The sequence below is a fragment of the Anastrepha obliqua genome, chromosome 1 (assembly GCF_027943255.1).
Source record: "Anastrepha obliqua isolate idAnaObli1 chromosome 1, idAnaObli1_1.0, whole genome shotgun sequence".
NCBI classification, from domain to species: Eukaryota; Metazoa; Arthropoda; class Insecta; order Diptera; family Tephritidae; genus Anastrepha; species Anastrepha obliqua.
Genome location: NC_072892.1, coordinates 57,774,688 through 57,786,684, shown reverse-complemented (window position 1 = coordinate 57,786,684; position 11,997 = coordinate 57,774,688). Strand labels below are relative to the sequence as shown.

At 36.3% G+C, this 11,997-nt stretch overlaps 1 protein-coding gene across 1 annotated transcript; it reads left to right on the top strand.

The window, feature by feature from the left end:
- Positions 1 to 3,744: 3,744 nt before the first annotated feature.
- Positions 3,745 to 4,632, top strand: LOC129245076 (nuclear protein localization protein 4 homolog). The gene is made up of 2 exons (XM_054883049.1): positions 3,745 to 4,170; positions 4,348 to 4,632. The coding sequence occupies exons 1-2, from the start codon at positions 4,025 to 4,027 to the stop codon at positions 4,496 to 4,498; spliced, it is 297 nt and encodes a 98-aa protein (XP_054739024.1). The 5' UTR covers positions 3,745 to 4,024; the 3' UTR covers positions 4,499 to 4,632.
- The last annotated feature ends 7,365 nt before the right edge of the window (positions 4,633 to 11,997 follow it).

Sequence of the window (11,997 nt, the reverse complement as noted above, 5' to 3'; positions counted from 1 at the left end):
TTTTTGAAATGAATTTTTCTTAAAAATATTTGTATTGATGACTTTCCTTTAAGCCTTACGTTCGTTTTTTAATAAGTAACCCTTTTTAATTACAAATAGTTGGCAACATCCTGTTAAAATAAAATAAAAATTAAAAAAATGCTAAGAGTTAAGAAGCCAAAATAATTCTCGTTTTTTTTTATTCTTGACTTAAAAAAATAATAATAAATAATTTACTAAGTGGCGCAAAATGAGTCATTCAATTTTGTTTTTGAATTTAAAAAGTACCGGTATACCGGGATTGGCTTTCCCACTACGTAAATCTAAATATCCAATTAAAATTTTTGATTACTTGCTATTCCGGTGGCAACGCTGGAAAAATTTATTTTTGAAAAGGATTTTCCTTACAAATATTTGTCCTAATGGCTTTCCTTACGTTCGTTTTTTAAGAAATAACCCTTCTTTAATTACAAATAGGTGGCAACAACCTGTTGAAATAAAATAAAAATTTAAAATAATTCTAACATTCTCGTTTTTTTTGTTTTGGCTTAAAACATCAAAAAAATATTAATTTATAAGGTAACGCAAACTTAATCATCCAATTTTGTTTTTGACTAACTTTATTTGCTAAATAAACAAAACAAATGATTTTGAATGATAGAAATCCTTATTTTGACCTCTCCGCCTTGTTAATATTTAATAACTTTTTTATCTTACCCGGTATGTAGAAGTTTTTCAGGGTCGCTATAACACCGGGTTTAAAGTATTTTTTTTAAGCATAGAATATATTTGACCTTTAAACACTTCATACCAAATTTACAGAAAAGTGCATTTTTGCCACGGGAATCCAATGATAATTTTGTAAGAATTGGCTGCGCGGATAAATTTAAAATTAAATATAAAAAAAATTATATGGAGGTTTAATTTTTCGGCCATAGACTAAATTTAGGGATCAGATTAAAAAAAAAAATTATTTTGCCAAGGTAATGTAGAAATATGTGGCCCCCGATTTGTTGGAACGAACCAAGAAACCTGTAATACATTCTGCCTCATATCATTAATCAAATCGCAGATCTTGTCTTTTGTGGTCCCTCGTTTGGCTTAAAATAAAAGTTCAACTTATTTGTGCTGCCTGACTGCTCGATCTTGGCACATAAAAATGAATTCGATTATCCTTAAAAGTATAAAAGTAATCACTTTACGACTCTCAAGCGTTCTCCCACTTGTCAGAATAAAATTAAGACTGTACCAAAAACCCCATTCAAAATATCATAGCTACATTTATCAAGCCATAAATTCGTTTAGCATATTTTTTTTTAATAGCGGTTTATGAATTATTTCGACGTGCCTTTTACTCATAACTCTTTGCACGTATCCTTCACATGCCCATTGTGTGTGTGGATGTGTGTATATGTATGTGAAAGTATGGGTGTGTTGGTAATGCATTGAAATGTTTTATTGCTACACAAAAATATTCCTTCACATTTCGAGAGCAATCAAATAAAATATTGCTAAATGAGCTTTTTTTCAACCAAATAAAAGATTTACATATACACCTGTGTTCACAATAATAGCAGCGGCACGTATTGCAAAGTTTTGACTATTTATTTATTTTTATTTTTTCTATTTTTATATATAGTTTATACTACAACAAAAGCCAAAGCGTTTTCGTCAAAATTACAAACTTTTTAATCAGAATTTTTAGAGAAATTTCAAGTATGCAGTTTTATAGCCCCAAGAAGTGCAAATGTGAAGTTGCTTAAAATTCGTGTTTTTTTTTTGTCTGTGGATTTGTGCATTTTCTCCATATAAAAATGGTTCAAGCCTTTGTTATTTGGATTAAAATTAAATTTTAAAATTTAATATAAATTTCTAGAATTTTTAAAATTTTCTAGCAAGTTTGAAACACTAAATAGTTACATAGTTTTTGTTGTATCGGATGTTTGTTTTAAGAGCTTGAGAACTTAAAATTATGATTGAAAACATAAATATTATTTCAATGAATTTTTTTATTATAATCAGGTAGATAATTTCATGCCATTCGATCATATTGACTACTCTTTCCAATAAATATGAATAATAAACCAAACCGAGCCCAATCCGCAAAACAGCGATGCAACGATGGTCAGTTGACTTCAATTCTTGCACGAACTGTATTTTGTAGGCAGGTAAGCCAAGATCCTTGCATAAAATTTTCAAGTAATCGGAGCATAAAGGCCAACAAGTTGAGAATGACCACGATGGTGAAATAGTTGATGCACCACTCTGGCACTCGCCAAGTAGCACAAAAGTGCCGTTTTTATGGCATTATGAGATCTCCAACAGGAAGATATCTACAGCCAGCCAGCCAGAGCTGTTAATGTAATGGAGACGATTGATGGGATTTAGGTTGGAGCACTGATCCGGGCTGTCGGAGAAAGTAGCACCCAGTGACCTTAATCGTCTAGCTGCCAAACCCGGACAGAAAGTGCTCAACAATCTCCTTCTCTGAAAGATCCTAGCTTTTACATTGGATGACGTGGAGTCCACAAGGCTTTCTGAGTCCTGCGTCTATTTTACTGGGGCCTAGCACATGAAGAAATGGAGCTCGATCTTTTTTGTGCTTTTTTGAGAAATAAGTTGTGTAATTCCCCTTTAACAACTGTCAGGGTGATGCCGATGAACGGGTGGGTGGTCTTCGAGACTGAGGGACTGAACCGTTTCCTGGCAAGCTCATCAACAATTTAATCTCCCTCTATGTTCCTATGACCTGGAACCCAGATCAGACAAATGTTACTTGCACACCCAAGAGATTTGTCTCCTCCTTACAGGAGTTTACTAGTTTGGTTCTGCTCCATAGCGTCAGTCGCGGCTTAATTATCGGAGAAAATGTTCCCTAAGCATTTTTCATGCCTGCAGGTTCGCAAATAGATAGAGATAGATAAATTGGCTGACTTAGAGAAAAACCCTGCTCCGACTACCAATTCCTTTTTGGAGCTGTCAGTGAAGATAGAAGTGCAAGCTTTGGTGCAGATTTTTCCCTCGATCCAATCCTGCCTATTTGGAAAGATTACCCTAGCACGACCCTCAAACTCTAGTTTGCAGATAGAGAGATCTATCCGAAGTTCGAAGAAATATGGTGTTAACTGCCCAAAAATGCTACCACGTGCCTTGAGAGATTGCCGCCAGAGGCTAAAACTCCTTTGACCTGATTGCACTTTGAGCTGCGATGGAAATAACGTAAAAGTCAATGGGAAGTAAGTGCAAAACGACATTCAGAGCACCACTGGGCCAAGTTTTATATGCTCCGTTGATGCCAATGCATGCAGTCCTCTGCACCCTCCCCAGTTTAGTGATATATAGCCCTTCGGTAGAGCTTCCCACCAAACCAGTCATCCATACGTTAAAGTTGGCAGAACCGCTGCGTTCTACTTCCTCAGCACGACCTGTGACTTGAGACCCCATTTTTTACCGAACATAGATTTGCAGGGATGGAAGGCTATACTAGCAAACCTTACCAAACACACATTCCCAGCTGTCGATACTTCTCGTGCAGCTAAAAAGCACTCGATAGGAGGAACTACATTTTTACGAAAGAAACAAAAATTAAATAAATATTCAAAACTGTGCAATAAATCGCGCTGCTATTATAGCGAACGCAGGTGTATGTTCATATCAACATGCATCCAAGTACATACATTCATACATTTATTATTCCTATACTTTATTTTATTCCTATACTTAACCTCTAATCTCGTGTTGTTTTTGTTTTTTGTTTTGTGTTTTTTTGCAGGAAAAAGACCAATATGGCAATGAAGTACAGCGCTTGGCACGTCCTCTGCCAGTCGAATATTTGCTGGTAGATGTGCCCGCCTCAACACCACTGCAACCCCAATTCACATTCACACAATACAAGAAACGCGGTGAACCATTCCCCGTGGAGAATCGTTACCTGGATGGACATTTGCAAGATTTTAATGCGCTAAGCACGTATCTCTCCCACTGGACGGATCAAGAGTTTCTCGAGGCCATTTCAGATTTTCACTTGTTGTTGTATCTATATAGAATGGACACGGTGCCGTTGCGTGCACACATGGGCCCACTGTTGGAGGCCGTACGCACCAAAAATGCCGATTTGGCATACAGCTTTAAGGCTAGCGAGCCATGGAAGCTACTGGAGTCGCTAATACACGCAAGCACCGGCGGCAGCAGGTTAGTTTAACGGGTGCCACCCACTTGAATTGAAGTCATAGAGCACGTCTCCTGCTTGACTTGATGGCATTGATATAATGCAATGTATTTCACTTATTTACTATTTTATTTTATTTTTATTTTTGCTTTTTTGTGCCACGTATTTATTTTTTATCCGTTCTCTTCTGTCTTTTGTAGCGGCCCCTCTGCTGGTAATAAGGCTGCTGCGTCCACCACAAGCTCTGCCACAGGTGCTGCCGGCACGAACAATCAATGGCAGTGCAATCACTGCACCTTCATCAATCCTGGCGAATTGAGTTCGTGCGAGATGTGTTCGCTGCCTAGATAAATGCCTATCGCCCTCGCTAATTTCACCGTCATCGCCACCTTTGCTGTTAGCGCAGTCATTTTCATTCATGGACAATATCACTTGGTAGGTTTGTTCGTTGGTTGGTTGGTTGGTTGGTTGATGGTATTTACGTTCGGCTGAAATATAGCAAAATTGCTAATTGGCAGAATTTCATTGTTTCATTTAAATTATATTGGAAAACAAATTATATTAAATTTGACAGCATACAGAAAACACGCAGAATAGACACATTTTGTAATATTCTCTGATTATTTGTAATTTATGTCCAAATAAATTAAAACTGTTGCAAAGTAGCTGAATGATAATAATAACGGTAACAACATCTACACAAACTGTCACACTCTATATACATATAAATATTAATAAAATAAAGGTTTGGCGAACGCTGATGATATGCCTACAGGTGTATTTATTTGTAGCGACTCATTCATGCAAACATACATACACACACATGGATAAACTTTGGAGATTAAAATTGTATACCTACACAGCAAAATAAAGAAATACATAAATGCAAAAGGATGTAAAGTCATCGTCGTCGGTATATATAATTATTATGTCATACATGTTTGTGCTAAAAATATAGATTCAATAAATAAATAAATTATTTATCTATTAACTGAATTTGTTTGTACTTGGTAGGTTTTATAAGCAAATAGCAAAGGCCCACAAGGCATTTTACAAAAAACCGGTGGGTCTACTCTGTAATGCGATGCGAATGGTAATTGCAAGGAGAAAGGAAATTTAATATTTTAATGTAAGATATGTATGTATGTGTGTATATCTTTAATATACAGTCACACAGAAAATGCACATACACTTCACAAATACTAAGATATATTCCGTCAAAAAAAATATCGAGAATTGTTGATATAAAAAACGCGTGTTACACATACCTCACGGAAATAAGTAACGGGGGATTTTTTTAGCTATTATCTTTTTAACCTGGGACCTGTCAATTGGCCACCCAGATCGTGCGATATAACGCGTTTAGATTATTTTTTGTGGGGCTATGTTAAAGCTCATGTCTATTCAGACAAGCCTGCTTCAATTAACGCATTGGAAGACAACATTAAAGCATTTATATGTGAGATACCGGCCGAAACATTGGAAAGAGTATGCCAAAATTGGATTAAGCGGGTGGACCATTTGAAGTGCAGTCGCGGTCAACATTTGCATGAAATAATCTTCAAACATTAAATTATATGTGACTGTACTATCGATTTAAATAAAAATTTCATTCATTTTTCTGAAGTTTACGTGTGTTTTTTTGAAAAACTTTCCTATAGCTCTATATGTGCAAGGGTATTTTCAAATGAAAAACTATAAAGAAGCAGGAGAAAGGTTCAACCAATAATTTTAATGTAGGGTTTTTCAGTAAGAGCGCTTTAACTGTTGAACTTTTTTGAATAAAACACAAACGGTTTGACTTTTTTAACTAATTTTTTTTTATTATCGAGTTTGAACATATATATTTAAGTATGAAATTCGATTTCTTTTGAATGACCATCGCGTGCACGTTTTACGAAGTCCAATCGTTGAACCCAATTTTCGATCACTCTTTTGCATAAATCGGCCGAAATTCCAGCAATTTCGCGTTCAATATTGGCTTTGAGCTCACAAATCGTCGCCGACTTGTTACTGTAGACCAGTGATTCCCAAAGTGGTCTATATCGACCCCTGGGGGTCTATGACAACCTGCAAGGGGTCTGCGTCAGCGAAAAAAAAATGTGGGGGTCAATGAAATGAAAATGGGGGTCCGCGATAGTGGATCTCAACACATACACTGATAATACCTATTTACTTACATCATACTATCTTATAATATCAAAATATATATCCATTATTTATAAAAGCACCTATGAAGTAAAAACTTTATTATATATTATAGAATGTAAATATTGCCAACGTCAAATAATGGAAACGTCAAGTGTAAGAACGGATATCAGCAATTCTGGCTGCAAAACAACATACCCGTTACTTATCCCGTATTATGGAATATAGCGAGGAAATTTTTAATTTCCTTTCCATCGTCATACCTACTGGAAAGGGGGTTCAGCGCTGTTACCAATCTCCTAACGAAAAAAATAAACCCTTACCCTAAGATTAACCCTTACAAAATTGACGCCAAATGTTGATAATTTATTATTAAAGCATCAGGTTCATCCTTCTCACTAAAAATATTGACTTATTGCTTATGTTATTTTATTTATAGTTTATTTTCTGTTACGTATATTTTACATAACAGATACAAAATTTTTTAGTAGTTTTAATTTAAATTCAATTAATATTCAATTAATAAATGTATAAATTAACATGTGTTTTTACTTTAAGTTTTTAGCACTAAACTTCACTACAGTTAGAAATTTACAGGAAATCAATATCAGGTAAGTAGGGGGTCTACCCAACACGGAAAAACATGGCAAAGGGTCTACGACACAAAAAAGTTTGGGGAACTCTGCTGTAGACCAATGACTTCACATAACCCCAAAACGGGACGGCTTGTTAAATGGACCGTAAAATGGCCGTAATGCTCTTAAAGTAGCAGCAACAGAACGATTATTTTCATAAAAAATTTGCACGATTTGCAATCGTTGCTCAAGTGTGTAGCGTTCCATGATGAAATGAATACTAATGAAGTTTACAAATGACAAGCGAAAAATAAAAAATATTGCGTCGTTCGCCCTCCCTATCGGAAAAAAGTTGAAGCGCACCTATTAAATAACCCTATATATTATAACCTTATATTTCGGAAAAATAGGAACAAAAAATTATACAAGAAAAATTCAACTTGACTAAACTTATTAAATTAACAAAGAAATTAAAATAACTTCAAATGAAATAAGTATATGTGCATTGGCCTTTCTTTACACTTTTTTTCAACGTTTCTATAACTCTCGATTTTCTAATAATTAACATGTTTTTCATTTTGAAAAAGAACATCATTTATACGCTTAGGCTTAGAGTCTGTCAAGTTTTGAAGAGTGGAATCACCTATCTTAAACTAAAGCACCTTTCAGGTCTTTCATTGTCTCAAACTACCGACCATTTTTATAAATAAGGGCCGACAATATTCCCCAAAGGTCGTTAATTGAGTTTAAATCGGGACTTAGTGCTGAACTGAAATTTTTCTTGGCGATAGGTAGGCCTTAGTTAAACGAGCCGTATGGATACGCCCCAATCCATGTCTTGTCTTGCTGGAAAGCGCAGTCGTCTCCGTCTATGCTTCCCGCAAACTCAATGGGAACATCCTCAACATAGAATTCTGCGTTGGCTCTTGTCGGAATAAGACAAATTGTAAACTTTCCACCAAGTCCGAAAGCGGCCCAAATCATCAAAGACCAGCCACCCTGGTTCCGCTCATGGTGCGTTTGCCGTGATTACCTAAGGTCCCGCCAATATTTCTGGCAACCATCTGGACCATCTAAGTTGAACTTTTTTTCGTTTGAAAATAGAACGTTTCAGAATTCGTTAGTCCAAGATTTGTATTTTCCGGCAAATGCTAATAGTCTTGGTACCGGCTCCCGCAAACAATATTTAAGTGTTCCGTCCTCGACCAAAATTTGATGTATTCGTCTCTCGGTGACCTTAAGACTTAAATGGTGTTTGATTTTCTTGCAAGACATTTCTTTTTGAGCAGCCAGACGACGAATTTCTCGTTTGCATGTGCTGTCGATGTTAGTTGATCTGCCGCTTCGGTTGAGTTGACCATATGTTTCTGGATTTTTAAGAAATTTGCTGATGGTATTTCTATGCCGATTTACTCTAGCAGAAATTTCATAAATAATTTTGCCTCTTTCGCTTAGCCCTTTAATCAGACCACGCTCTTCATCAGATAAATGTCTTCCACAGGGCATTCTACAGTTAAACCCATCAATAATTCAATTATTCTTTGTTCAAAAGAAGTAATCTAGTTTACTTACATTTTTCTTTATGATACCAATGCAAATAACACACGATTTTTTGAAAACTTGCTCTCAGTGCTTGCCAAATCAATACTGATCTCTGATTGCACATACCATATACTTATTTCACATGAAAACCAAATCTAGCAACACAAATTTGTAATAACGGTACTAAGAATAATGACTAATGAAGAATTTTGCAACCGAATAGTTAAGTTGGACTGCAAATGCAGACTTTGGCTTACCAAACAAAAATGTACCGTTACTATCAACAAAACTTTGCACATATACTTATTTTTTTGAGGTATGTCTACATTTTTTTTTTTTGCTGCAATGTTGGTACAAATATCCTCTATAGTGTCGCAGAGTTTGAGCGTGATCTGTCAATTAGCTTGTTTTTTTTTTCATTTAATTAAATCAGTCAACCGCAGGTGTGCTCTGCGATTTTCAATATGGAAAACAATATCGAACGAATAATTTGTTTTGTGTTTCGAGGGGGTTTCGTGTGCCGAATCAATGAAAATATTGCAAAAAGCCTATGGCGAGTTATGCTAGTGCTTTATCAAAAACACGGGTCTACGAGTGGTATACGACTTTTGCAGATGACCGAAAAATCGTGGAAGATTTGCCCCGATCTGGTCGCTCATCAACGTCTTCAACGGATGAAAACGTTGATAAAGTCAAGGAAATGGTGCTGCTCATTTAAGTTTGAGAGAGCTAGCTCGTGACCTTAGCGTGGCTCACGAATCAATTCGCAACATTTAATCCCATCAATCGGGCATGAGACGCGTGGCTGCTCGACTCGTTCCAACAGAGTTGAATTAAAAAAAAATATTCATCGAAAGAAGGCGGCTGAAGACATACTTGAGCAAGCGAATTTGGACCCAACGTTTATCCAGCACAACATAACAGGTGATGAGACGTGGGCATATGAGTTTGACATGCAAACCAGTCAACAGGCGGCTGAATGGCGCTATCCACATGAGCCGAAACCCAAAAAACCAAGTCAAAGTTGGTCAAAAATGAAAGTCATGCTACTCGTTTTCTTTGATTATCCTGGTGTTATACGGTAAATGAAAAATATTATTTGGAAGTTATGCGATGTTTGAGAGAGAATGTGTTTAGGAAACGGAACAATTTGTGGGAAGAAAACTCATGGAACTTGCACCAGGATAGCGCACCGTCTCACAAGGCTTATATTGTGAACACTTTTTTTACCAAAAACTCGACAAATATTAGCGAACAACCACCGTATTCACCGGATTTAGACCCCTGTGACTTTTTCCTTTCCCCAAAACTTAAATTGCCACTCCGCGGACGCTGCTTTAAGTCGATAGAGGCTTTTAAGGAGAATTCGCTGAAGGAGCTGAAGAAGATCTCCTCAAACGCGTCGTCAAGAACTAATCGTTGGCATATGTGTTTTGCTTCGAATGGAACCTATTTTGAAGGCGACAAAATAAATTTTGATGATGAAACATTTTTTTTTTTATTGAACAATTCCCGGTACTTTTTTGACATAAAGATATTAAAAAAACTGAGTGCACCAACGAAATACTAAAGAACACAAATATTTATTCCGACAATAAAATTTAAAATGTAGCATTTTGAGACTATGTCGGGTGCTTTTTTAAGAGCTTGGGAATTTAAAATGATAATACAAAACAGAATTATTTTTAGAGAAACTTTTTTTCTTATTATAATCTAGTAGATAATTTCACAGCTTTTATATTTTGAATGTGATTTGCGGCATATGTCGGCTGCGGCTACAAATTACATGATCTATTCGATCAGTCCAATTATTGACTACGCTTCCAATAAATCTGGACGTCTGGCGTATTGTGTTGCAAGAAGTGCCGTCTTGTTGGAACCAAATGTCGTCGATGTTTAGCTTATAAATTTTTGCATGTAAACCGCACGTAAAATAAACGAAATGCTACAATATATGAACTTCGCGAACAGATTTATTTTTCAGGTAAGTAAAAATTGAAGCGTTATTCTGGCCTTAAACGAAATGACTTGCCAATTCTGAACAAATAAATAATTGGCGCGTACACTTACATTAGGTGTTTGGGCGAGCTCCTCCTCCTATTTGTGGTGCGCGTCTTGATGTTGCTCCACAAATGGACGGACCTACACTTTTAAGCCGACTCCGAACGGCAGATATTTTTTTATGAGGAGCTATTCGAAAAAACTTTCTTCATTTTAGTGCTTTACGGAGATTTAAACCTACGTACTCCGAATGGTAGCCACGCACCAACCCATTCGGCTACAGCGACCGCCCTTGCCAAAACTTACTGAACAAAAATGTCTACTCAGTTTGTCATTCTCAGCTCTTAAACCATTGTTGTCCATATCGGTAGTTCTCATGCAGCTAAAAAAACAGCAGATATAAAAAACGAAAAATCGTACTCTCTAAAAAGTATTTAAATCTAATTATGATTAATGCAGATAATTGAGTTAGTATCTAGTTGGGCCTTACTTTGCCTCTGCTACTGGTCTTAAGCGATTTTTATCGGTTAAAATTTAATTTTTTTTTATTGTTTCAAATGCTATTCGGTTCCATTCGCGCTTCCGACCATCCTTCAGTTCCTGTTTATGTTTGCTATTAGTTCCTTTGCGTATCCGGGTTTTCTAATTAATGGTCAATTTCCAATGTATTCCGAATTTCTACGGTTGTTGAACACTTCTGATGCGTCGTTTAACTCTTTGAGAAAGGTTAGTCGGACGACCGCAAGAATGATAGATTACAAGGTGGCGCCTTCCAAATTCGTTGCAACGTCATGCCCCGAGAATACACGAACAAAAGGAAGGGAAATTACTTTTTGTGAAGGGTAGGAGGAAGCGAAAGTAATAGAAACTACCAATCACAAGAAATTATACATATACGCACATAAATTCTTTCTAGCCACGGTGTCATCCGCAGAAAAACTGCATTTGGAGGTATTTGTATAATTTGTGCTTTCACATTGTTTTATTAGTTTGTTTCGTTCAAATGTCACAAATCATAATATTAACAAGAAATTCACTGAATTTCTACAAACCTGTGACTTCCCCTACTTTTTTTATTTGTTTTGTATTATTATGGTACCTTAACATACACGCCGTGACGTAAACTCTTACAGCCAGGCGGCAATCAAATCAATGGAGGCAGTTATACTAAGATCAAAGGTTGCACAGGAATGCTTGGCAGCTCTAAATGATATTAGACCATCTTCAAGTTATGGGTTCCGGGACATAGAGATATTGAAGGCAGTTACACGGCCGATGAGCTAGCCAGAAAGGGTACTAGTCTTCTACCGCTTGAAAATAGAGGCAATATTGGGATTCCTATGGCAACTTGCAAATTATGGACAAAAAATAATATTCTCCAGGAGGCCAATAGGTCATGTGGAGCAGAAAATACTTTTGTGTCAGCAGGATAATTTGATAAATAATAATCTTTTTTTTTGTGTCGGTTTTTCAATTAGCCCAAAAGAGCTTAGACCTATGACTTTAAATGGATGGTAGAAGAACGTTATTATCAGGCCAGTCCATAAGTTTGTGCGTATTTTACCCATAATTTCGCTTTTGTAC